The sequence below is a fragment of the Trematomus bernacchii genome, unplaced genomic scaffold, assembly GCF_902827165.1.
Source record: "Trematomus bernacchii unplaced genomic scaffold, fTreBer1.1, whole genome shotgun sequence".
Lineage (NCBI taxonomy): Eukaryota > Metazoa > Chordata > Actinopteri > Perciformes > Nototheniidae > Trematomus > Trematomus bernacchii.
The window spans coordinates 3,092,344-3,118,841 of record NW_022987582.1 but is presented as its reverse complement, the minus strand read 5'-3'; the positions used below and the strand labels follow the sequence as shown (position 1 = coordinate 3,118,841).

At 40.2% G+C, this 26,498-nt stretch overlaps 2 protein-coding genes across 7 annotated transcripts; both read right to left on the bottom strand.

Annotated features, from left to right (window-relative positions):
• Positions 1 to 203: 203 nt before the first annotated feature.
• Positions 204 to 14,662, bottom strand: LOC117480640 (DENN domain-containing protein 3-like). 5 transcript variants are annotated; one of them, XM_034128025.1, is made up of 28 exons: positions 14,508 to 14,662; positions 13,004 to 13,087; positions 11,982 to 12,144; positions 11,191 to 11,377; positions 10,971 to 11,051; positions 10,690 to 10,805; positions 10,385 to 10,509; positions 10,022 to 10,133; positions 9,690 to 9,809; positions 9,483 to 9,581; positions 8,953 to 9,072; positions 8,391 to 8,506; positions 8,045 to 8,200; positions 7,858 to 7,954; positions 7,637 to 7,740; positions 7,310 to 7,497; positions 7,043 to 7,205; positions 6,653 to 6,848; positions 6,350 to 6,518; positions 4,979 to 5,238; positions 4,700 to 4,870; positions 4,334 to 4,463; positions 3,772 to 3,879; positions 2,960 to 3,099; positions 2,322 to 2,607; positions 1,918 to 2,036; positions 1,437 to 1,571; positions 204 to 1,032 (listed from the first exon to the last, which is right to left on the bottom strand). In XM_034128025.1, exons 3-28 carry the CDS (start codon positions 12,063 to 12,065, stop codon positions 814 to 816), a joined length of 3,801 nt encoding a protein of 1,266 aa, XP_033983916.1. In that variant the 5' UTR covers positions 12,066 to 12,144; positions 13,004 to 13,087; positions 14,508 to 14,662; the 3' UTR covers positions 204 to 813. The 5 variants fall into 5 exon arrangements, with proteins under 5 accessions (XP_033983916.1, XP_033983915.1, XP_033983917.1 ...); XM_034128024.1 differs by lacking the exon at positions 13,004 to 13,087; XM_034128026.1 differs by lacking the exon at positions 13,004 to 13,087 and having other exon boundaries at positions 7,043 to 7,202.
• Positions 14,663 to 15,704: 1,042 nt separating this feature from the next.
• On the bottom strand, positions 15,705 to 26,430 carry LOC117480619 (solute carrier family 45 member 4-like). 2 transcript variants are annotated; one of them, XM_034127995.1, is made up of 13 exons: positions 26,291 to 26,430; positions 24,253 to 25,233; positions 21,489 to 21,677; positions 21,216 to 21,395; positions 20,305 to 20,963; positions 20,028 to 20,168; positions 19,690 to 19,938; positions 19,375 to 19,494; positions 19,117 to 19,216; positions 18,892 to 18,972; positions 18,633 to 18,763; positions 18,151 to 18,219; positions 15,705 to 17,855 (listed from the first exon to the last, which is right to left on the bottom strand). In XM_034127995.1, the coding sequence occupies exons 2-13, from the start codon at positions 24,473 to 24,475 to the stop codon at positions 17,556 to 17,558; spliced, it is 2,442 nt and encodes an 813-aa protein (XP_033983886.1). In that variant the 5' UTR covers positions 24,476 to 25,233; positions 26,291 to 26,430; the 3' UTR covers positions 15,705 to 17,555. The 2 variants fall into 2 exon arrangements, with proteins under 2 accessions (XP_033983886.1, XP_033983887.1); XM_034127996.1 differs by having other exon boundaries at positions 20,028 to 20,165.
• Positions 26,431 to 26,498: the final 68 nt, after the last annotated feature.

The following is a 26,498-nucleotide window of genomic DNA, read 5'->3' as shown; positions in this document are numbered from 1 at the left end:
ATTCATTGCTATCGGAATGTTAAGAGCATTCCATGGAATATAACAAAAAGTGTTTCTGAAATAAATGACATACCCCACCTTTAAAATCTGTAAATGAAAGCATGTGTCGATAGTTTAGCGGTAGCCAGAGAGATCACTTTCTAACATAGACTGTGGAACAAGAGGCTGCATCTGTATGGAGGAAAGAGAGCCACCTACAGAACTGAAGGCTCATACACAAACCAACAGTACATGATAATACCTGGAATGTTATTTATTATATTATTGGTTAAGAAACATGAATAATAATCATTAAAGCATTTCAATATTCCTGCTTTTGACATGCAGACAAAATGAAGCTTTTAAAACAACATACTTATTCATAAAATTGACCTTTTTCACATTTCATTGAAGGTTTGTTTCAAAGAAGATGAAGATCTGCTCTTCATAGTCCAGTGTAAGAAACAACATCTTAATGACAACCACAAAATATATGTTTAACAGCTCTCTTCTGCATTCACACATTTTTGTATTTTAATTACCAGCATAAAAATTAATTTACCATTTAAATATGGCTAAAAAAGATATTCCAGCTAAACTAAGAGAATCACTTTTCTCTGCACCTCTATTCATTTATTTTCTCTCTTCACCATTGCATCCTGTCTATACATTTGCTCTTCGACACCCACAGGATGATCTGGTCTGTAAGAGTCTTCAACACTTTCTGGAATTCTAATATCTGGGTGGGCTTTAGTTGCGCACATTAACCTAATGTTGTGCAAGTGCTCACTCCTTACATGTGTTCCTCTTTCCTCTCCCACTCTATCTCTGCTTTTACTCGACTTTCCAGATGGCTATCTTGCCGTCGCGTCGTGCGGAGCCGCTCAGGACGTAGCGGTCCTCAGCAGAGCAGAGCGTCTGGATGCTGTCTGAGTGGGCCTGCAGCTCCTTCGCCACAGTATGGCTCTCAGCGTCCATCACCAACACCTGACTTCTCAGTTGATCCTCACACTGACCCCCGATACCGCTCCAGGCACGACAGCCCACCCAGATCTGAGGGGAGGAGCGGGCATAAAGGAAAGGGAGCAGGGAATAAATGATGGCAGAAGAAGGAGAAAAATATTAAAAGAGAAGAATCCACACCTCAGATCCAGACAAAAAAGTGTGTCAGTTAACATTTACCCTAAAAAATGACGACCACCACCTTTCCTGATAGAAGAATACTTTCCAATACGCATGTCTGTTATTCATTGACAGATATTTCACTTTAACATATTTGCACCAAACAAATGAATCACATTTAAGGTGATTCAATTTTGCTTCCTCAAAAAGTGTGTCTGCGTTCTGTTTCCGTGAACCACAAAATAACAGGAAGTGTTCAACACACATTTCGTATACAAACAAGTTAGGACTCATATGTAACAGATTTGTTTGCCACATGAAGTGTTGTAGCCCACCTGGTCCTTGACTTGAATCATACAGGTGACTCCTGAACAGCCTGGCAGGGAGATTCTCTTGAATGGACTGTGGTTGTTAGTGTGCCAGAGAATCAGCTCGCCTGAGTCTGAACAGCCCGTCCACAACTGACCTCGCTGGAACACACACAGAGAAACTAGGGAGGCCACACTTTGACTTTTTGAAATGTCAAACAGGGACAAAAAGCCTTTTATCTGTGGCCAGCAATATTCTATGCATACTAACATCAAGCAGCAAGATACATTATTATATGGTTTTATTTTCATATTCAAGTGGTAAAAGGTTGTGGGTAAAAACCTTAATATCTTAGTTTCAGCTGACCCAGCTACATTACAACACAATAGGGTCCAGTGCTTTATAAACTATGAACTGTTAAGTGCTGGCATGCATCATTGATTTGTTGTTGGTTGGCTGCTAATTTGCTTAACTGATGAACATTTTTTCTGAGGACTGCCAAGTCACCTCTGGGATGAGGATGAAGCTGCTGAAGATACTGGGCATGCTCAGTAAGTCGTCAGGAAGTGCCATTCTTCTTTGTGGTGTCCCACTCTTTTTCAGTTCCACAATGCTGTCGTCACAACCTGTGAATACACGGACACACTTTTCACTTCTTTGCTTGAATGTCGCATTTCGAAAGCCCGGGTATGCTCAGAGAGGGATGCAGGTTTTATAGTTTTCATGTAGTTTACACAATAGAATGAGTGTCACTGTTATATTAAAGAGGAACATTAAAAGCCACATAGAGCTAACAAGAATCATTCAGCCAATGTGGCTTTCAGTGGAGGGCAGTTAGTGTTCCTTGAGTTTGAGTTGAAAAAAGCAATAACAACTAATCAGAAAGAAAAAAGGGAAATGTGTGCACTCACAGCACCACAATGTGCCATCATAGATCTGTATGGAGGACAGACGGTCGCAGCTGACGTGTATCTGTCGCTTCACTTTGAGACTGGCTGAGTCCCACTGCAGGACCGTCCCATCACTGCTGCAGGAGTACATCTGAACATCTCTGTGGTCCACCGTCAGTCCAGTCACTTCATGTCTGTGCTCAGTCAGCTGTTTGTTGCAGGACATGCTGTGAGTGTCAATGATGTAGATCACAGAGTCCTGAGAGCCAATCCACACCTGCTCCTGGACCAATCCCAGCATGCAGTTCTACATAGGAGAGGAACACCGGAATCATTTCCATTAACACACTAACAGACAGTATATTTAATGGATTATGTATAACTGTTTTAAAGCCACTTTTAGCAGAAAGTAACTAACTTTGCAGCCCCTAGTAAAACACAAAGAAAAGATTTGTGTTTACAGAACAATCCAATCACATGCATGCAGGAAAGTTGTATAAATTGTAATCTTTTGAACTTAATGTATGTGACATTAAGTTCAAAAGATTACTCCACCAATGTATACAACTTTCTTACAAGTTGATATTCTACATATAAAGTTGATGGAGTTTCTTTTAAAGAAAGGTTGCTGCAACAGAGTACAGCTTGTGTGCTCTCACCAGCTGCGTCTCTCCGACCTGGATGCAGTCCTGCAGCATGGACCAGCTAGCTGCATCAAACACCACCACTCTGCCCCCACTGAGAGCCACCCACAGTTTGGGGTTCATCTCAGCCGCCGAGTTATTGCAAGTCAACTGACCTGGAGTAAGTGACAAAGTGTGAAAGAGCATGGGACAAGTGAATAGTGGAAGCCGAGTGCATGCAGTAAAAACATTGCAAAGCAGGGTGGATAAATGAGAACCCCTGTTTTTTTTTTTCTTCCGTTCATTTTTTCAGTTGCAATCGCAATACATAGATAGAAAGGATAACAAATAGTTTGTTGACACTAACTAATTAAATGTTCTTATTGACAGGGACTTTGAAAGAAACAAAAACAGATCAATACACACTCTATATCCCAGCGTGAGTCACACACGTCTAAGACTTCTTAACATCTTGTTTGTTATCCTCTATATTGATTTGAACTCAGTTGGGGCCAGTAGCCTCCAGTTGTTTTTGTTCTCTGTCACAGTGAGACAAATGACCGACTACAAGGTCGCTATTATCCTGCCTGCTAATACTCTCCACAACAAGACTAATCCGGTTATGCGGAGAGTTTTCACTGGAGCATCTGCTGCCTCACAAACATTTACACACATACATGTACAAGCACTGAACTCATTACCATTACACAGAAACTTCTTTGTTGCTCTCAACTTTAAAGGACATTTAAGATCATCGATAAGACGAAAGGGGAGACAAACAACTTTGAAAGTAAGACGCATACAATTAAGTCCTAATCATACACTCTGTAAATAGCTCCACATAGTACCTGGTGTATATAGCAGCACATGGACAGTCTGTGGTTCGGCCAGGTCCAGTGAGGGGTTGATCTTGTGTTTGAGGGTCTCTGAGGTAGTTTTAGGCACCATCATGGGTACTGGTCAGAGACAAACACAATTAATGAATGACAATGAAGGGTCGGTGGAAAGGATTATCGATACATAATGTGAGAAAGAAACAAGATTTATAGCTAAAACTATTTGATGATTAATCAATCAAGTATAGCACCGAAAATTATCTGGCAACTCTTTTAATATTCAATTATGTTTTAATAAGCAAAACTGCTAAACATGTTCTAGTACCAGATTCTAAATGGTGAGGACTTAATGCTCTACTTGGTATAAGATAGTAAACTGAATATCTTTGAGCTTTGGTATGTTCCAACCTTTGGCTTATAGGCAACGTTTTCTGCATTATCGTCTGCCATTTTATAGTGACTAATCCAATAAATTCTTTATATGATAATGCTGAGTTTTAACCCAAAATGTCTATACAAATACGTATAAGTTATATACTATTTATTTGTGTGTATAACAAGAGTGAGCCCAGACCTTCATATTTGATCTTATCGAAGTAGGCCAGCTTTGAGGCAGCAATGATGGACCTCTGTGTCTGCAGGCAGCCCATGACAGCGTCTATTAACAGGACATTGGTCAGAGCCTGAGTCATGTACTGAGGGTCCTGAAGAGAAAATAAATAAATCATATGTTAACATAATCTAGTAACAAGTAACTAAATCACTGCTGTAGTCGTCATATAATATATGTGACATGAATGGTTTTGCATTATTTGTCAACCACATTTTTTATTAGTATTTGACCTGTGAAACTGCACTGTTGGCTGACGCATACATACTTTTCTTGTTGGTTTTTAGAAGAATTCATTATTAAAGTGGTGTGCATCAACCTTTTGTGTACCTTGTGCTGGTCGGCCATCCTGCGTCCGGCCCACATCTCTTTCACCATGAGGTTCCAGAGTTCGGTCTCCGTCTTTAGATTAGCCTCAAACACCTCTAGCTTACCAGAGGTCTTAATACGGAGGGAAGGAATGCGAACAAGTAGAAACGGAGCTGAGGAAATCTTCACATCCTGCAGAAAGATAGTGGGAGTCATTTATTTAAATACAATTGCAGGAAATTGAAATGAAAGTTCAACAGACAACATGATTTCAGAGAAGGAGGTTTAAAGACCCTTGACCTCTATGTCTCTGAACTTTGCTATTTCCAGGAATCCTAGTCGTCCCACGGGCAGCAAGAAGAGACGTTTCTGAGTCATGGCAATTTTACCGACGCCATGGGAGGTCTTGATACACGACGACAACTTGTAGACACACTCGCTATTGTCAAGATGGTCTATGACCTCAGAGGGCAAGTCAACGTCTTGTGCCTGGCCCTCCATCTCCTTCCAGAAGTTGTAAAAGACTTTGAACAGATCCGGCTCCACCCGCTTTGGCTCGCCTGGGACACAAACACATACAAGACAAAGACATGTTGACACATTGAGGGGGGAAAACGTGTGAAAATGCAAGCAAAAATATGTACATTAAACCACATGCACAAACAGATTAATTTAGTTCCAGATTTACAGTCAGAAATCTTAGAATAGTGCGTATTATTGTTCTTCATGTGTTACTAATGATTATCTGAATTCACAAAGTGTTTGTTCTTCAGCCGTGTAACAGAAAGGTCTGCTTTTGTTGTCTATCTAGCCATGCATGATGAGTTCAAAGACTTTGTGTGAAGGAGCTAATTGGTCCGCGGAGTATCACACTTTAAGCTAACAACTTTAAGTCGTAATCCTTTTCAACCACTGCCTGGTTTGGCCCAAAAAAGGTTATAGGAGTGGTGAACTAAAGTAGTAAAGTAGTGGATTGTTTAACCAAAACAATGGCCTGAAAGACTCTTAAATGTCTATAACGCTGAGGGCACCTACAGAGTCCGGTGGTAATTGTCCGTCACATTTTTTAAATTCATTTTAAGACATTTCTCATTTTCCTGACACTGATTACAACAAGAGTTTAAAGTCTGATTAATAGGTAAACATACATTCACTTTATTTTTCTACAAAACATATATACAAATATTAATCTCCTTCACTTCAGTTGGACACTCGTTTTTGCGTTTATGCATGTGTGGCAGGACTTGTGTGTGTGTGTGTTTGTGTGTGTGTGTGTGTGTGTGTGTGTGTGTGTCAGACACTGTGCAGCACAAATTGTACTTCACGCTTACAAAGCATTACATGAGTGCAAAAGATCATCTAACATCTGCTTGATTGAAAGAGCTGTAATCGATTTATCGTCATGTGATGCTGGTGTAGAAAATAATAATTACTGTATAATAACTTATGTGTCCACCATCAAAACAAACAAAATGCCTTCAAGGTTTACTGATTTTCCACTATGTATTTCGAATGAATTTGTTGCACTTCGCCTTAACTCACACTGCTTTGGGGCGAAATACAGCATTTGTAAGTCCGAGGTTTGATATTTGAAATAGCTATACAATTCATTAAATGTCAATTATCAAAGGGGATGTCTTAACACACATCATGCTGCCTGTCCTCACTTACCATCACTGAGTGCATGAAATAATCGGTGTATAGTTGCTACATCTTTAACAATCCCGCACTCTTGAATGCAACGCACAAACTCCTCCAGATGCAGAGTGTGTAGGGGAAGCTTAAACTTCTTGACGTGTTCATCAGGCTGCACCAACAGCTTCTCACTGTCTGTCTTCACCTGATAGATGAGAGACAAAAGCATGTGCATCTTCACTACTTTATGACCACCAAAAGGAAAAGTAGCAAACATATTGCCAAGCCATTTCACAAGATGGGAATAATGTGATCTAATGTAATGTGTTTGAAATTGACCTTAAGGATTAGTCTCTTGAGTTCAGGCCGCCTGTCAGCTTGCTGCCTCTCGTCTCGGTGCAGCGAGTCCACAAGCCATGTGACCAGCTGTGTGGGGAAGATGGCGGTGTCTGTCCTGTAGAGGTTCTGGAAATCACCCAGAGCCTCCAGCCGCCGCCCGTACAGCGTGTTAATGAAACCACGCAGGTAGTAGAATCTGCAGAGGGAGAAGTGATGTAATAAATCCTCAATTCTTTTGAGAAATACCAAACATTTTGTGGAAGAAGAGCAAGAACTGAGAGTAAAATCAACAAGAAATGTTGATTAGACGAACAGTGTAATATGGTAACACTTGATTGTACGAATTAAAATGGTGATGACAGTGTTGGAGCCTAAGGAATAATAAAATACCTTGCCAGCAGGGAAGAGTTCTCATTTTGGACAGAGAAGATGGCTTTGCCAAGCTGCTGGATCAGCTCACTGTAATAACCTTGGACAGAGTGGAAGGACAGAGAGGCTGGGAAATCTGGGAGCTTAAACACCTTTGTTGGTTTAGGAGGAGTTCTCAGCACTATGACAAAGAGGGTGGAAAACAGAGAAGCGTTTAGTCTCAGGGTTTAGTGTTTTCCAGCCGCTCTGCTTTCATTTGAAAAGTTTGTGCGTCTGCTGCAGTCTCACCTGCGTCAGGGATGCTGATCCTGCTCAGTAGTGAGTTTCTTTGAAAGCTGATTGTTTGGTCGTCTCCCAGGTTAGGGAGGCTCATCCCCAGTCTCTTACTCAGCTTACTCCCTGCAATAGAACTTCTTCTACGGGCTTGAACCTCCTGCATGGTGAGTCTGCGTGGCGCCTCAACCATAGCTTTCACCCTAGAGCAGAATTAATAATGTTTAAGATTTGTTGAAACGGTTTATAAGATGCGTTGATTCCTCATTTTTCCAAGGCTGTAGGTCATGGAGCACTGCACACAGATGAAGTGGGTTCAAGAAGGTGGGTTCAATGACTTACCGCTGCATCTCAGAACGAGTGATGAGTTCCATTCGAGCAAAGTTGTCAATTTTCCTGTTGAGACGATCCTTAAGGAAGGAATGGAAGATGTGTGTATCCATCACCTGCAACACAGACACGTTGATTTAAAGCACCTGGCCCAACACACCATTTTGCTAAGAGATGTCAGATGATTTGTCAACCATAAAAAATATCACTTGTTTTACCAAGTTTGTGTTTACCGTTTTGTAAAACAGCTGTTCAGCTGGCTCTCTAGTTTTCAGGAACTCTTGACTGTTAAACACTCGATGTTCATAGTTCAGATGACCGCTAACATCCCTGTTATTTAGAAACTTGTATTTATCAACAAAAAATATATGTTTGGGTTAACCATCCTGTTAGATCTCAGTACACAAACACACAAAGAACCTGAATATGTTGACCATCAGTTCCAGTGTGATCCTCTGGATGTCGTGGTTGAGGTTGTGTTGCCACGCTCTCCTCTGAGCGCGCTGCTCACTGATGTCAGAACAGCTTGCATGGTTGCACTGATGCAGGTCAAAATGTATCTGCAGGGCCTGACACCTGCAAAAACAAACTCATACTATAAACCAATAGAAACACTTTCATATCTCTGGCCAAGTTTGATAAAAATATCAATACGTTTAAATCACCTGTAGCATCATAATTCACTTTTTGTTTGTACTTGTGTATACTACTTATAGAAATGAGCAGTAGTTGAGCTACAAGTTTATCACTGGCGTTACAGTAGTACCTCTGAGTGAAGCAGTCTGCAGCGGCCGGGGGAATCTCCGGTAGGTCCAGAGTCTCAGAACAAGAACTGGAGACACTGCCGTTGTCAATGTTGATTAGGATCAGATGATCTGTTTCCTTGATGGGGGAAGGAGAAGAATGAAGTCAATATTTTCCTCATTTTGTTTGTCCATCAATTAATAAGCTTATAAGCAATATTTAAACATAAGGTTTTTCTGCCATCTAGGAATATTTTGTCAACAACAGATAATAGTCAAACCTAATGCAAAGTATTTACCTAAGCAGTGACTTGAACTGTATTAAACCCGCTGTAGATTAACTTCCTAATTGTACATCTATTTATATAAATAAGCTGTTTTGAGGCCAGAGGCAGAAACAATAGAGGTCCCATTCCTATTATAATCTAATCTGAAGCAGAGATATATTTGCTCTTGGATATGTGCAGGCTAATGTACATTCAGCACACGGCATTCCCCTTATTCTATTCATTTTCTACTGCCTTTGATGACAAACTTTGTCCTGTTTTGAAAGCTGTAGGTCATTTAGGGGTGTTGTGTACTCACAGCAGCAACCTCTTCGAAGTGGCTGAGATGGCAGCCCATAAGGAAGGCAGTAGGAGCCATGAGGAAGTCCAGCATGCCTCTGGCCAGGACAGGAACGTATGGCTGCTGCCACAACAGAGGCTGGAAGCAAGGCATAGATGGACACATTAATGAATCACAGGATTAAATGATAGAGTTCTAATTTCATTTCAATTTCAAAGGTTTTATTGTCATATGCACATAAACTACAGTGTAGAAATGGCAATGAAAATCTTATTGTACATTAAGACGAAATTAAATACGGTTAAGGATGACCTGCTTAATCAAATATTGACAGGAAGTCAATAATGTAAGGTTTCTAACTGCAGCCCTGACCTATTACTCATTTAATCCACAAGCCACATATACAGTAACTGTGATTTTAAGACATGAGCCTTTAAGACATTTTGAATACATTATATATGATTCATGAGTTAAACTCAATAACAATCTAGATCATAAGTAATTTCACTGTGCCCTAGCAGATATGTAAACACAGATTTTCATCTGACCTGTAGGAAAAGCAAGAAGCTCTCTGCCACCAGCGTGAGTCTTGCCCAATCGGCAGAAAATAACACCACCTGCTGCTCCTGCAGGAGACAAGAGAGCACCTGCAGAGACGGGGCAGAAAAACCAACAAACAGGGGAAGAGACAGAGCTAATGTGAGCTTCCTCTTGTTTCAGTAACATTAACACAACAGGTGTTTGTAGTTCTGTACCTGTAGCAGTTGCTGTGGCCTGAAGCAGAAGAAAGGCAGATGGAGGTCTAAATCTATAGCTGGGTGGTCTTTGTCTTCTCTGGATGGTAATACGATGGTCAAAGGACGCAAGGTAAACATCTGCAAAACATACACAGTGTTTCAGTTTGTGTTTTTCTGTCTGGCTGCATTCACTGAAAACAACTAATGAACGTATGCTACAACTGACACTATAGTAATCGATTATATGTGCAATATGAACCTGTAAACTCCTGGATCATTATATTATGAAAGTAAAGGTTTACAGGACCACAGTACTTAACTAAATATAACACACACACACACATACACACCAAATGTAGTTGTCCAGGAGGGGGAATGGGCACCAGGGAAAGTTTGGCTGCAAACTCCTTCACTCTCTCCTCCATGTCAGATAAACGACAAGTTCTCAGCTGGATTAACAGACTAACAAAAAGCAAAGGACACACAGATATTAGCATACGTTTTGTATTGTAAAGCTAAACCCATTTAATTCACGCAACATCTGTGAATACTTTTTTTGTTTCTGTTTATTACAATCTTTATGTTCAATGTTACTTGCTGGGAATCCAAATCCCTAAGTGCTTTACCTCATTGACTAATAAGCTAGCTACATTGTTTTACTGACAGTTTACTGAGTAAAGAGTGCTTTAAATAAACCAAAGTTAGTATCTCACCATGACAGACAGTCTTTGATTGCAGTAAAGTAAGGATATTTGGATATGATACAGATGCCGTAGGCAGAGAAAAGTTTAGAAAACTTAGAGGACCCAGCTCCGTTCTGGAAGATAGACGTCCCTTCCTGGAAAAACACACGAAAGAGAAGGAACAGTCAATTGCTTTCATTTCAGTTTAATATACCTGCGCTATGTTAGCAAGCTGTTATGTGACACATGCTCATTGTTTACATTTCCAACGTTTACTGTAGGTTAACTGTTATGTGTGAAGTATTTCGGGAAGTATTCCATGTTGTACAGCGTACCAGTATTGGTCGGTAACAGTGCATTACTACTCCATGGGTCTTGTTGCCAAAGACATCAGTGAAAACCAGGAAGTGGAATTGTTCGTCTTTCTGCTCATTAGTTACTTGGAGCCCACCTGGAAACAGGAAAAAAGTATCCTACTTGTTAATACACAGGCATGATATACTACATTTACAAATTATCCCTTTTGTGCTACTATCAAAATGCATGCAAATTCAAATATCTCTTTTATTTAACCAAATTTGTGCGAGCGTGTGAATATGATATATTATGAAAATACCCGGGAAGCAGAGTTGGGGTAAAGCCATGAGGTCGATGTCATTCGGTACACTGACATCCTCACTCTCTCCTATGCCACCTGCTAAAATAAAACAAAACAAAATTACACAACTCACCAATTATAACATGGATAAAGTTAAGCCAGGGAGAAATCATCCAACCTAGTTCAAACACTAAGACCTGTTGTACAGTATGGCTAAGTGTGGATAGAAGTACCAGACCTTGGCTGGGGGTCTCTGCAGCTGAAGGATGTTCCCTCTTCTTCCTGAGAAAGGGCCGCCGCCTCCTCCCTTGTGACCTCAACGTATCACTCTCATCCTGCGGTCTGCAAACGAAGGGAGGCGCCAGGACATGCAGAACCTCGGGCTCCAACAGGAGGAGGTCTGGGGCTTCATTATTGTCAACGGCCTGAGTGGGAGACAGAAAGGAAAGTATTTGGAGGGGCTCTATTCTTTTTATAGCTTACTTTGATATATGTTACATTACCCATATTCTATGTATGTAGATATTTTAATAGAAGAAAGAAGGAAAACATTTAAAATGCTGATATCCTAAAGCTGATAACTTAATTGGAAAAGGTGGTATGGCTTTATAGCATTATTAGTATTAGGGCATTATTCATGCTCTTTTGTTCTCTGGACCAATGAGTAATGTTGCCTTGACAATGGTCTTTCTTGGTGAGCCTAAAATAACAAAGACAATTGTTATATGTGTATCCTCTAATAATAATTAGCTTATGACTTTTTTTCTTAGGCACATTTTGTCTTTATAGATGTGGACATTCAAGATACAGACAGTACACTTGGAAACACCAGTTAAACATTCCTGTTGTTGTTGATGTTGCAGTCATTTTGTTTCATAAGAGTAAGGGTTATTAACCATTCTCATTAATTAAAAAAAAACCTTTTCATGTAAAAACTTCAAAAAGAACAAATTTGAGTTCTCATGACCAATTTCTTAGTTTACAGTACATCAGTCCCACTTATGGCCGGTGTGTTTTAGAGGCAGATACCTGATAGAGCTCACTGAGTTTGTCACTAGAGGCTCCTAACACCACACAGGCCTCCAGCAGAGCAGGAGGAAGATGGTCGGCCATCACTGACACCAACCCAGGCTCCAGATGGACCAACAAAACCAGACCAGGGTGCCAAATCAGACCTGAGCGATCACAACCACTGAACGTTTAAAGAAAGAAACAGAGGATCAGTCATAGAAGCAGACAAAGAAAAGACATTCAAGATGACAGAAAAGATTATGTGTTAAAAAGGCAGAGAGTTGTCGCAGCTCTCTCATCTTCATCGTTCTGCATGAAAACATTTACCAGATACATAAAGTCACAACACATGACACGTTAGTGCTTGTTCCAGCTCATTATCACCGCAGATGTACTCATCAACAACAACACAGTGCGACATTTTAGGCAGGGCCACTTCAGTCAGAGAAAACTTTTATTTCCTTAGTCAAGATATTTAATGGTTTGGCTCAGCAGCAAATATTCCCCAACGGGTACAGAACAGAGCGGGCGTCAATGACAACAGAAATGGTATTGACTAGTCAGACAGAGCATGGAGACAAGGATGTAGGGGAAAGAGGGTAAACAGTGGGTTGAAGAGGCAGAAATCAAGGTGGGACATAGGCAAGATAATGTCTTTAAATGTCTGTTATTTTCAAGACAAAAATCTAAATATATTCACTTTAATGTGATATAATACACTTTAGTCTTGAAATACAAGATGATACTCTTCAGGAAGCTCTCAAACACCTGAAAATGCTCCAGGGTGGCATTAAGCTTTTAGTACTCTTGCCATATTCTAAAAACCTGTGACAACCTGCAATTTGAATGTACTGCTTTAAACTCTACAAATCAAAGTCTTCAGAGCGGATCGCCCAACTCTTCCTTTGCCTTTCTTTCCTTCCATTTCTACTACACTCATGCTCACTTCTCATCAATCAATTCGTTTTGAATGTTGCAAAATATAACAAAGAGAATGGCAGGAAACTCCATGTTTAAAGAAAACAGAATGAAAAAGTGACCTTTATATAATTGTTGCCATGGATACTTTCAGCGGGACCCTTTTAGTTTGTGGCCCCAGCGGCCCTCATGAAGTTCCTCTTTATCTATATGACAAATCAGGAACATAATAGAATTAGTTGGGCTGATGAAAGCTCTTTGGGGAAATGCAGGAAACAGGATGTCACTCGTAATTTAATTAGCTTTTTCACTGCAGATTCACATCATGTGATAAAGATGCATTATCCTATATCCCATGTATGGAGTTATTTTTTTCCAATTTTGGTATACTGCTTTTTAGGGTTATTTTAAATCAATGTTCCCTGTTTGTTAATCTCGTCTGGAAATCTTGGAAAATGTGGCTCATCTGTGAAATGTGCACGTGATAACATGCGCAACAGAAGAAACATATAGGAAAACCCCATGCAAATTTGACGGAGGCAGACTTGTACTGAGGTTAAAAAAATAAAAGGCACTTTTATGGCTAAAACTGAGCTGCACAAAATAACCTCAAGTGCTCTCTTTAGGAAATACATTATTCCTAACTATGATTTGTTTACATGTATTGTTTTTATACTCATTTTACTTTTAAATCATCATGAAAAATGGTTCACTGTTGAAACAGAAGTGTTTACTCATTCAAAATGAAAACTTCAGCAGCATGAATGTTCAGCATTACAGAACTAATAACCCATTAAATAAACCTGATGCCTCATTCCAAGGATCTGATGTGATCATCATTATATGCAGCCCATTACAATCATATGAGCCTTGACCGACTGGACACATTCCACATCAAACCATGAAAACATTATAAAAGTGTTACATATTCTGACATAATGACATGAACACACATCTATACCTTCAATCCTTGAGGTGGTAAAGCTTGCAATGGGACTGATTTACTGCATAATCCAAATCACATGTGCCCTTAAACACAGGAAACTAGCGTGAAGTATTTACACAAAGCAGATGAGAAGAACAAGCTGGCAAACAGAGACATGAACTAAAAATATATATCCGACCTTCACAGCAAATTATGTAAAAATAACTGCAAAACAATTGCCTCTTACACATCACTCTATGATCTGCTTAAAATAAAGTTGATGGACAGTCTATGGCCATACTACAGTCTGCACTGCAGCTAATGTGAGGAACACCTGTAGAGGAAACACCAACTGCCTGATACAGTTGTTACAATAGGGCAGAGTTAAAAATAGATCACTGGCACACAGCAAAACAAAAACATCATTGTATACATGATTAACATGACAACATGTACACTTTCAATCACATTTCTGCACATGCCTCCATGCCAACATGTCTAAACAGGATAACAGTGAAGCAAATTATGTTGAATCAAGCTAAGTTTTACTCATAAAGTTTAGCTATTGTTTTTTATTGCAGCTGTGACACGTGACCCTGAGTCACAAGCTGCACAGGTGAGAGGATGCTTTAAGTTTTTAGCTTTAAACACGGCTAAAGTAACGTGTTATAAATGTCAAGTTAGACTTTCTGGACACTCACCTCCTCAAAACGAACCGTGCGCTTCCTCATTCATCTCTCTTCCCTTTCAGGACAGCAGTGCGGAGATAAACTCAATCCAGCTGCGCAGCCAACTCCTCGCGACTGAATGGCACGAGCTCATCCCGGCTCCCATGTTTACCCTTTACCGCCTGTCACTCCGCTTCCTGTTTCTCTGTGACTACAAACATGCGCATTGATATGAGGAAGCAAAATGCAGTATCATATCATGTATAAATTACAGAACAGAAACGTCCAGCCTCCAAGATATTCTGCATTTCAGATATAGTGTACCATAACTAGGTTCTAATTTTAAACTCTTTGAAAACTGAATTGACTTGAACATGATAATGATAATAGACATTAGCAGCTGTGATTCCATCATTTAAACACAACATTGTCTCGGACAAATAATACAATTGTATTTCTTTATGGATTGATCCTATTGTAATAACACACTCTGCCCTGAAGATGGTGGTGGTTGATTAATACAGCTTGAGATACAGTCAGCCGGGAAGTACTCCATCTGCAAAGTATACAGTAGGCTACCTTGTTTAGTGAAATAAAAAAAAGAAGCCACAACAGGTAAAATACCATCCCCAATCATTTTACAAATATGTGAAACATATATGATTTTCACATTATGGATCAAATATTAATCATCAAATCACATTCAGAATCAGTTTGCAGAAAGGGATTATTTGTATTGTATTGAGGAATGGTTTTATTAGATTAACCTCACTGATGAACTCTGTTGAAACACGCTTTGTGAATTGTATCTTGAATTTGTGACAAATTAAGTATGTTTATTTTAGCGGTTTTGAAGATTATACATTTTTGTCTCTGGTGAGCTGTAAGAACATTTAGCTGACTTTCTCATTTACTAAAGATAAGAGTATTTTGTTTTCTGTCCAAAGGATACATTTAGTCCCTGGTCAAAATATTATCCTGAGACATTACCAAACCCTTCCAATACTTAGTCTCTCTGTCTGTCAAGGGTAAGAGAGGTGCCATGACAGATGTTTAACTATTCCATTAACTTATAAATTGTTTTATTGCACCCTACTTATATCAATAATTATTTTTCTTTGGTTAATTGCATTGAAGGGAGGTTATTTTATCTCCATTATGACTTTTGCAAACATTAGTGAAATAATGAAAAGAAGAAATGAAGACTACATGCAGAACAAGAGACACAAGTGAAGGTGCATTCATTCTTTTTTTTACCAATACCAAAACAATTGGTACAAAAATGTCTTGTTTACAAAGTACAAAAGTTTGTGTAGCAGCAAAATTATTAAAAGATCCCTTTAAAATCACACAAGGGATTGACTTTCAAACCAAAACATAAAATAGTATTAGCATCCTAAACATCTTAACATTTGTATAAAACCAAAACGATTTCAATAAGTCAGGGGCCTGTTTCTAGAAACACTTGAAATTAAGTGTTTTCCTAAAAAGCTTCTTGCTGAGATAGAAAGATCTTTGAAACATGTAGACCAGCTAAAGCTAAATTACATTGAACTAAGTAAGTGCTAAAGGAATAAAAGCTGTAGTGCACTTGTCTTTCTGGTTGTCCTCTAAAACGTTTCATTTGGTCACCACATCCCAGTCAGGGAAATTTCAAGTTTGCATAGATCAGTCGGTGGCCTTGCATAGAAGTCGTCAATATGCAGTGCATGTTTTAGAGTAGACGATATAGCTTAAAACCGCCCTAAATAAATAAATATTGTTCTTATAAGTAGACTTAAGGCTGAGCAAGACATGTATACTAACTGGCAAAGTTTACTGAAGATGCTGAAAAAAACTGTTGAATTAAGGTTGAACATCTGTAGATTATGACACTATGCACACTGCACTCAGTTTGTGACACTGAGAATGGGGACTATGCTAACCATTATCTTGCATTCTGCTAAATGTTAACAATAATCCTTTACAGACCGTCTCTGTTTCCAAACATGTTAGTTATTCTAAAGGAAGCTGAATCCTGGCAGTATGGCAGCTATTCATCTTGATATTTGACCACTGTGTACATCAGGTCAGGTCAAATGATAGGTTTGGCACTCTAACTAATGGATGTTACATACTGTATGTACCCTGATGATGGTGTTTCTCCTTTCAACTGTATTTGGAATGTATATTACAAAAAAATGTTTTGATATAATTCAAGAAAAAGCAAAACAAATGCCACCTCTAAAACAAATCCCAGTGAAACCCAAAAGAAAGTTAGAATCCATGTTACACTATTGGTAAAAAATGCAATGCAAAATGTATTGTGATAGACTTTGCATTGCACTCAACAGTAGAGCAAAACATACATTGACAGCTGCTGGCTTAATTCTTACTACAATATGAAAAAACAAAGTGTTGTCATAAAAGGTCACTTCATACTGCACACTACCGTTCTATGCATTAATAAAATGAATTAAAAAAGTGAATAAAAAAAAAAGGTTGTGGGTCTTGAACAAATGTAAAAGGCTTTGAATGTTGTTTTGAAACTTTCTGGCAATTTCCTAAATAACAAAATAATAACCCTATCTTCCATCAAAGGTATTCCCTTAACAGACTGGAACATATATGAACATCTGTATTCAGTCTACATGTAATGCACACGCACTTTCACAGCACTATGATTGTCCATTAAGCACTAATGGAGGAGCCTCTGTGAAATAAAGATAGAAAGTGCTTTGCGTGCTTCCCATTTGTGTTTTCGCAATAAAGGCTTACATTTGTTTCAGTAGTCCGAGCTAAGTTAGTTTGAACAGTCTCACCAATTCACTAATGGCTCACTTCTATCCATCTAGCCATCCAAACTTGTATTTGTTTTAAGGAGGAGGTAGCAATAAGACAGGCATAGCAGCCCAACACTGTTTCTTTTGGTCAGTCCTCTACTCAAAAAAAGATTCTCCATTCAAATCCACCCAGCCTACATTTCTGTAGATGGGAATACACGGTCTGCCATGTTTTCTCTCTTTTCAATATACTCCCTCAATCAGAAAGGCACAGACATTTGGTATAATCCTCACATAGTGGGGCTTGACATGTTAATGCTCAGGCAACTGTGTCCTTCTCAGTCTTTTTCAAACTTTCCCCATCTGTGAGGCTCAGCAGAGCCAACCTCTGGTCACTGTTCTTTTTTCCATTTTCTTCTGGCTCTCCAGGTAAACCCACCAAGGCCTGGTTGGTCTCTGAGCTGCTCGGCTCTAAATCAGGATAAATGACCAGGAAACAGGCAGTGAGGAAGCCCAGGAAGGCGCCCCCGGAGGCAACTGCAGGAATGACACGCACACTCCCAACTGCATCTACCACAGCGCCGAGGGCCGATGCAACCAAGATCTGGCTGACATAGACCTAGAAAAGAAACAAGATAGAATGACACAACAGAAAAGTACACACTGTGAGGACATTCATACTTTCCATTGCTTCTTATTAACAGCAGAAAAACCTGAATATGAGGCAAAGTTAGAAAAGAAACGTCCAGTTATTTAAGCTCACAGCCCTAAACATGACGTATCCGAATCAAAGTCCATTTATCACTAGGTCGTCGTTAGTTGATGCTTTTTTGAATATCACAATCTAATTTGTCTGGACACGACTGGATCAGTTTAAGTTCAGAGCTGAAGGGGGAAAGAGTATAAATGCTCACCTGGCAGGACAAGATAGCGCAGTCAATCCCAAAACCTCTTCTTGTGTTTGCTGGGCTGTGGTGAATGTACTGAGGAGAGGGACAAAGAAGAGAGTACCATAAACCGTACTGTAGATTGTCAGCGTCTAGGTTTAAAAGTACTATAATGTTGAGTAGTTTACAGACAGGGCAAACACATGACATTTTTTTTAATACACCTTAATCTAAAAAGTAATGATACAGAACAAAAACTACATTAACTGACGATGCTGTGGGATTCAAACACTTAGTGACTGAGCTAGCTTTAATGTTTACACATTTCAAAGTTTTGAAAACTGCAAATACTTTAGTGATGTTCCAAGGTTAAATTAAACAAATAAAAACATAAAATCTTAAATATTTGTGTTTGTAAGTGTGTTCAGTACTCTCATGTATTCTTTTGTATCTCCAGGTTCTGACAGCGTGCGTGGATATTTGAGTTTATTGTCTGTTTCTGTACATACCTCTTTGATCTCATGGTACTGCCCGAGTAATGCGTAGGGGCAGTAGGAGATACTCATGGAGATGATGCCCATGCTACTGATCATCACCATGGCAACATAAACATTAGGGAAGATCGCCATGACAGCCGTTCCTAAATTCAGAAAGATTAAATCTGTTTAAATTACATTTCCTTTTATTCTGCATACCCATTAAGACAACTGGTCCATAACCAACTTCACAACATTATAGTCAGCTGTTTATTCTCTTGTGGAAATGTACCTATTGAGAATCCAAGAGTTCCAACAATGTAGATAATCTTAATGCTCAGATCAAAGTTATCCAGGTACTTCTGAAGGATTGCTGAGTGGAGAGATGACAAGAAAATATAAATTAATAAAGACAGCGTGGGTAAGATTGATAGAAAAGGGAGGGGAAACATTTATTCATATTTTACTATTTGTAAATACAGCAATTATGAGATTGAAATGTAGGTTTAGGTTATACCAGAGCAGACAGCAGCAGTAGCAGCGTAGACCACCAGCCCCCAGCAGCCCATCTGTACTCCTCTGTGATAGTTGAGTAGCTCTGTGGAATTGGATGGTGCCTGAAAAAAAGTTGGATCATTTTAGCAATGCAATCATCATAGACTGGGTAAGTTAACTGACATTGTAATGTTTGATTGGCAAACATGAATAGTGTGACATGCAATCAGTTAGCACAAGTGTCTTGAACAATACGATGTGTGAGTGTGTGTGTGTGTACCCTTGGGTCTCCATGGTAGATGACCTGCCCCATGAAATCAGTGTAAAACACAGCTTCAGCGATAATGGAGAACCATGTGAGGAGGTGACACACACACAATGTCCACAGCTGCCTCGGCATCTACGGAGAACAAAAAAGAAACAAGAACTCAAGACTAGCAGGGGAAACATGAAGGATGAATTTCACAAAAATGTGTTTGAATAATTAATTTGCAACCGCAAACCTAATAAGGTTGTGAATGTGATGCAGTGCAATAGTAAAATAGGGGAAGGTCAAAAACACATAAATATTAAGGACACTTCTTATTTACTTCACCTTGAACATGGATAACCAGAGCAGCCGAACAGTGGTGCCCTTGTCTGGTCCTCCCTCAGCGCTGGAGCCCTCAGATGAGAGGCTGCTCGCTGACAGCTGCAGCTCCCGCCGGTCGGCACGCCGATGGAGCTCGCTCAGGTCATTCAGACTCTGGGAGGTGGTGATTGGCCGAGGGCTCAAGGGCGCTGCCTTTCGCAGTCGATATCGCTGTGATCCCACTCGTCCATAGTAGGAAAAAGTGAAGGAGGGCTAAAGAGGAAAAAAAAACATGAGCTTTTTCACATTTACCAAAATACTATTATAGAAAGTAGATGTGAAAATGGTTAATGCAATTGTACCTGTCTGTAGAAGGTGTGTGGGTGTGGGCGTGAGGAAACTGAGGTCTTGGTCAGCAGCTTAGTGGGGGCGTTGTCTTTAATTTCACTGGAATGGTCAGAAGAGGACAAGCTCGCATTGGCACCGTTGAAAGCCTTGATCTGCTGGGACACAAGAGAGGAACAGATGTATTAAAAGAACAAATTAAACTGAATACATGGGACAAAATATCTGAAACGCAGCACAAAAGTTCCATATACTGTCCAAGAGACAATATAGAACATAATCGTGAGATGTTACCTGTTTTTTTAGGTTTGAGTTCTCTGAACCAGAATGTATCTGAAGGTTTGTTGAACCCTTCGAGTCAGTACAAGCTGGATTTTTAGAGGCTACCATCCCATCAGTACGGTCGGGGAGTCCACCAGAAGGAGAAAGGGTCCCAATAATGTGATCTGATGGCTGAAAAGCATCTTGTAGCTCTGCATGCGTCTCTGGTAGAAAGCGATGCACCTCTGTCAGGAAATGTTGTGAGTCTGGATCGAGATCAGAATCCATCTCGATTGTAGCGTCTGGCATGGCTAAGACTGAGTCGCTTTTACTCCGCACTCTTTCCACAGCCAGGAAGTCCATGCCACCTTCCTCCGAATCCGATTCGTTGTCCTGCTGGGAAGACGCTCGAGCAGAAGCATCCTCCTCCGCTATCACATCAAGGAAAGGTGCCGAGTGACCAACAGGTCTGAAAGACAACTGACTGGTGGACGCCCTTCCTGTGACTTTAAGCCGGTCGGACGGAGCGAAAGATTGCTCGGGGATACTGAACATGTGCAGAGTGACGGAGATAATAAAGATGATGCCTGCGAACAGGAAGAGCACCTGTTCCTGTTCTTTAAATGCTTGGCCCAGAGCTGTGCCAGTCCAGTCTAGACCTCCCAGCATGTAGCCCACTGCCCCGCCCAGTCCTGGAGAGACAGCAATGGACACATGTTAAAGTGTGCAAAGTCTAAGAAACAAGGACAAGTATGAGCAGCTTATAAAAAGGTACTGCCTCTATGTGTAGAACATTTGTAAACTCATTATGTAGGTGATATCACTTATACTGTAAATGCATGACGATGTATATGTATGCACTTCTTATGTGTTATTTAATAGTTGATCATTTTACTGATCTATGTGGACAGTATGTTGGAGTCCCTACATGCATGCTGTCTTACCAGCAGAGAAGGCATGAATATTCAGAGCCATATCTTGCTCGTCGGTGTCAGCAACATCCAGAAGGTACGCTCTGATTGGTCCCTCGGAAGCATCCGCACTGAAGTCCAGCACCACCACACCTAATACAGTGAGCACGATGCCGATTGGCTGGCTGCTGGGAGTATCACCAAGGGAAAGGCCTAACAGAACACATCGAAATTAAACAAAGATGGAGTGTAAACATTATTTGTTCTAAAATTCAGATGGCAATCTCATTGGAACCGTCTACTCACCTATTACTGATCCATTTAAGAAGAGTGCCACTCCCAGCAGCACGCCTACACACAGGGCCAGAATGAATGGTCTTCTCCGGCCGATTCGCAGAGTACACCGGTCACTGGCTGAGCCAATCACAGGCGTGAGGAGGAGACCCAGGATAGGACTGAGGAACCAGGTTAAGCTGTAATATTGCTCGGGGAGACCTACAAAAAACACACACAAACAAATGGTAGATTCAATATTAAGATAAAGTGAAAGTACGCTTATGTGTGACTATGTCAAACCAGATTAAATTATATTACATAGCTTGTCTTTTGTGTTCATGTTGCACTAAAGGCTATATCATTGAGATATGGCAACAACAAAAAAAAGTTCCTTTACACTGATCTTTTAATATATGCTGTACTGTATGATGCTGAGATCTGTTCAAGATTTTCAATGAGATTAATCTGATTGACATAGTATTTTTTAAACTGTAGTTAACTACTGCTGACTGAAAGACGGATATGAGCGCCAATGTTTCGTGTGATCAATTACACAGCTCTGTTTTTTCCTGTCATTTTTGTAGAATACTCATCAATAAGACAAGGTGTTTATATGTTTGTCATCTAGGGGCCTATAATAGATCAAACTGTCTCAGCAGAGAAGTGTGCATGTTTTCCTATGATCTACTCGATCTAACGTGACAGCTTTCACATACCAATGCATTCAAAACCACGAGTGCTCTTAATACGCTTTCTTTACCAATGTGTCTACAGTGGCAAGAGCATTTCAGATAATGAGGTTGCCTGTTACAACAAAACAGAAATATGCACCAACCAGCCAGGAAAGTGGTGAAATCCCCGCCAGTTGTGAGACAGAACTAGGCTTTAGCATGCACTAAAAACAGGGAACAGTCATCCTTATCTTGCAGCTATTTCAATATCAATGTGGCTTAATCTTTTTCAGTGTACTAGTTTGGCCCAAATATATGGAAGATTTATTGTAGACAATGCCCAGCTCTCAGCTGGCAGTTATGATAACAAATGTCTCTGCTAAATGACTATATCCTGGTTTTCCAATCCTTATAAAGACGTGGTTTCAATGTAAGAAACGGACATTCTTAAACTCAGGCAGCTCGCTGGGTGGTGTGACTGGTTCTCACGGGAACAACATGTTACCCATGCTGCCTTACTCTGCTCCTGCTTTCCCTCTCTTAAGACAACAACACAGCTAGAATTATAGCAATACCTCTCTTGGGTACCATTAGGAGTTTTTGACCTGTAGTAGCCCTATGAATCAGACGGAAATGCATTCAAGACGTTTGTTAGACCTTAAGGGCAACACATTGTGTTTTAGTGAGTAACACTGTGTGCCAACATGACTTTTATTTGTTTTAAGAACAACTCCACAGGGCACATTTAATCAGATATATGACTCAGTCATTCAATGTGTTGCATGAAGGCTAGGAGGAACATCCTGCTTGAGTTCAATGTTATAAATGCTGCAGTACTACCTAAACAATGCTTTCAAACACATCCTCAATGGGATGTGCATAAAAGATTTTCAAATATAACCTTTCTTACAATAATGAGAATAGGGAGAAATGTGGAGAGGCTAACATTTGCTTTGTTAGGCATTCTTGTCATACCTAGCCAGGGGAAAATACCTTTGTTCAATTTCTGCTATGTTGGCAAACCTCATCTACATCTAACTGCATAGCCCATGGTTGACTACTGTTGGGCAGACAAGTTACATGACACAGTGGTGCAGTCTGGGAAATCAATAGATCATGTCTGGCTGTGAAACAACAGTCAAATTCCACCGTGGTCGTGCTGTTACCTGAATACTGGTACAGCTGGAATACAGACTGATGGGCCTATCCTTTTGGATAGCTGGAGTAGGTTTAAACAATAAGCCAATTATACTTATATATTTATAAACAATTAACCCATAACAGGACGCTCTCAGCTGACTCTGGGCAAACAGTCAAAGTGGGTCTGCCACTTTCCTGACACTAACCAGGGGAGCACTGCCACAGATATATCACTAACAGAACCTGCTACACATTACATCTAGTGTTAAACAGCTTAAAACAATATATGGCTTCACTGATACTCTACCACTGTGTAACTTGTGAGGGAGGGTTTAAATACCTCTGAATAAACTGAGGAATGTCTTTTTAGACAGGTATGTGTGCTTGTCAGTGGCACGAAGCCATCTGTTCCTACAAATTGTTGTCCCATACCGATCACAACAAGGTGCACAGAATGGGCCAATACAATTAAGAATGTAAAAATTCCAGTGCGGTAAGTTTCATTGAATTTGTATGTGTAGATATGTAAAACTGTTCTGTCTGCTGCCGTCTGGCAGGCGTTACCACAGCATGAGGTCTAAAACCACCAGACTCAGGGACAGTTTCATCCCACAGGCTATAAGAATGTTAAACACCTGCACTTTTGAAAGAACATACATAACATTCATCTGTTTGCAACTCACATATATCATATATATCAATATTCCAATTACTGTATATAGACTATTCTGCACAGTTTCCATCACATTCTGTTTCTATTATATTTTATTTACTTGTACTATTGTATCTGTTTATTGTGTTGCACTGTTGGAGGAGCCTATGACTTAATATTTTCATTGTCATATCTACACTGTAGCTATGCACACGTGACAATAAAAGCCTTGAAACTTGAATGTATGACAAAGTGGCATTACTAGAACATTCGTTGAAGCGAGTGAAGAGCAACAGTGTCTCTCTTTATATGACAGTAAGCATCTCCTTACCTATCTGCAGCAGCACTGGCGTAACCAGGGCGGTTTCCATGGCGTAGCAGAATTCCCGTCCGAACATCACTGCTCCGTGCATCACCCAGCGATGCAGAGGGATGTGCATAACTCTGCCCACTTCTTCCACATCCTTCTCGCTGTCACTCTCTTCTGCTTCTTCCCTGGGTTTCCTCCACTCTGGAAGGCCATATGCCCCCCTCTCCTCTGCTTTTCCTCCCATTACAGTCTGGTAATGGGTTTACTTTGTTGAATGGCTGATATTAGTGTACAAATATGTATTTCTACTATTTTCAATACTTGGAGCAGAACTGTTCAATGTTATTAAATGTAAATACAACAAGTTGAAAGTTGACAATTGTCCATCCGTTTCATCTTGATCATTCAGTGTCTGCAAAGATATCCAGAAATATTATTCATATTAAATAGCATGTCTGGTGGTCAGCACCTTCTGGGTTGAAAGCCAATGAATTGCAAATAATTGAAGAGTAGGCAGGAGTCATCAGTAAAATCAGAATGGGTCCAAAAGAAATATGTGATGAAAAAAACAAATGTCCATACATGTTATCCTATGGCCATCAAGCTGAGATGTGACCAGTTGCACGGCTCAGGAGCTCAGTGGGAGAGCGATGGAGGTCCTCAGTGTGGTTTGCCTGATTCATAATTCAGCAAGAGCAGAGACGCTTGCATTGCTCCAGAGGTATGTAGAGGGGAGGAGCACGGAAAAGCAGAAGAGGTAGCAGAAGGGGGGGTGGCGATATGTGTGTTGGTATCCCTAGCTTAGAAGGGTTAGCTTAGGTTTGTGTGTGTTTGCTGTAGCTGGTCAGTGAGTGTTGGAGATTGTGTGCATGCAGTACTTGGACTGAGAGAGAGGGGCTCAGCAGAAGTCTGTCTGTGTGTGAAAGTAAAAGCACTTCCTGGCAGGTCGGGTCAAAGCATGTGGAAACTTCTTGGCAAAGACTTACTGAGTGACACAGCAACCTGCAGAAAAACAAACAGCGGTTAGATAGTAAGCTAAAGCTCTTAAATACTAAAACTCTATCATAACTTATTGCCTGAATGTATATGCATTCTCTACAGTCAATGACAGATAAGACTAACAAAGATCATATTGTATTGTCTATTCTCTGAGTATGGGGTCAAGGTCCAAGTAATAGAGTGCTGTGTTAAAATGAAACATTTTGCAACAATTTAACTATTTGAGATCACTATAAAGATGTTCATCCATGCATCTTCTTGAGTCTGTTGAAGTCATTGAAATAACTTTGAACACTACAACAATAGCAGGCTATAAAGACGTCAGAGGCATGAACAAATGACACATTATGAAATAACCCCTTGTTACAACACCATAGCTGTGTTGCGAACCGTAATAGCAATAAGTTAAAAGCATTAGATTTTGGGGATATAGTTTATCCACACTCTCCTCGTTTTAACACAACCAATTTCAGTCAATCATAGTTTACGTATAAGTGAATGTTTAAACAAAAATAAACTGAGCGTTAAAACGCCTCCCACAGAGGTGAGAGAAAGTCTCGAGAAATGTTCTGCTGTGAGTAATCCGCCCACAGTGACCGAGTACCCTGCTCCGGTGTGCATTGACGAGTCTCCACAAGTCTCTTGCATTTTAAATGCGTGTTTTTTTTCAAAGGGATGTATCAAGGGGTTGGTCTTGGGGGTTTGTTGAACCAGTTAAAACATGTTTAGCTGGGGAAGCAGTTCTGCTAACAGTAACGCTGACTTACCTGAGCCACATACCGACCCTTCTATGTGTATTAACTGCGTACATCCCTACAGTCTACGTAGTTAATAGCCAGGCATTATCAGTGACTTTAGCGTGACACATGGCAATAGATAAACACTTGACTCTGGACACAGTAGTGTTCACTTTACTACGCCTGAGGTTTGACTTGTGGCTAACGTTACCTTAGCAAGCTAAGGTCAGGTTGGCTAATACATTAACGTATATCAGACAACTAACGTTAGCCGGTTAATACATAGAGAGCCAGTATATTAAAGACAGAAACATGTTACATACCATAGATTACACTCCGCCAAGGTGAAGTCAAAGTAGTTCCGCGTCTGTCATGTTTTTATAACGTGACAGTAAAAGTTGGTTTAGGTTAGCAATCTGGCTAACCTTTTTCAGCTAACTGAGGGGCCATCTGCTTCACTACTGTACACCACTGTACACTCATCAATCTCATTGGTTGCCACAGTAACAAAGCGGGGCGTGGTTGACGCAA

What these genes read in the sequence shown, in the direction of transcription:
- LOC117480640 (XM_034128025.1), bottom strand. Translation starts at nt 12,065, where the DNA reads ATGGCCGACCATCTTCCTCCTGCTCTGCTGGAGGCCTGTGTGGTGTTA. An exon ending in TCAAGAGACTAATCCTTAAG is followed by an intron (nt 6,519 to 6,652) that starts GTCAATTTCAAA and finishes CTCATCTATCAG; the next exon opens with GTGAAGACAGACAGTGAGAA. An exon ending in CAAAGTTCAGAGACATAGAG is followed by an intron (nt 4,871 to 4,978) that starts GTCAAGGGTCTT and finishes ATCTTTCTGCAG; the next exon opens with GATGTGAAGATTTCCTCAGC.
- LOC117480619 (XM_034127995.1), bottom strand. Translation starts at nt 24,475, where the DNA reads ATGGGAGGAAAAGCAGAGGAGAGGGGGGCATATGGCCTTCCAGAGTGG. An exon ending in GCCAGTGCTGCTGCAGATAG is followed by an intron (nt 21,678 to 24,252) that starts GTAAGGAGATGC and finishes TGTTTTTTGTAG; the next exon opens with GTCTCCCCGAGCAATATTAC. An exon ending in AGTACCATGAGATCAAAGAG is followed by an intron (nt 18,220 to 18,632) that starts GTATGTACAGAA and finishes CCCTCTCCTCAG; the next exon opens with TACATTCACCACAGCCCAGC.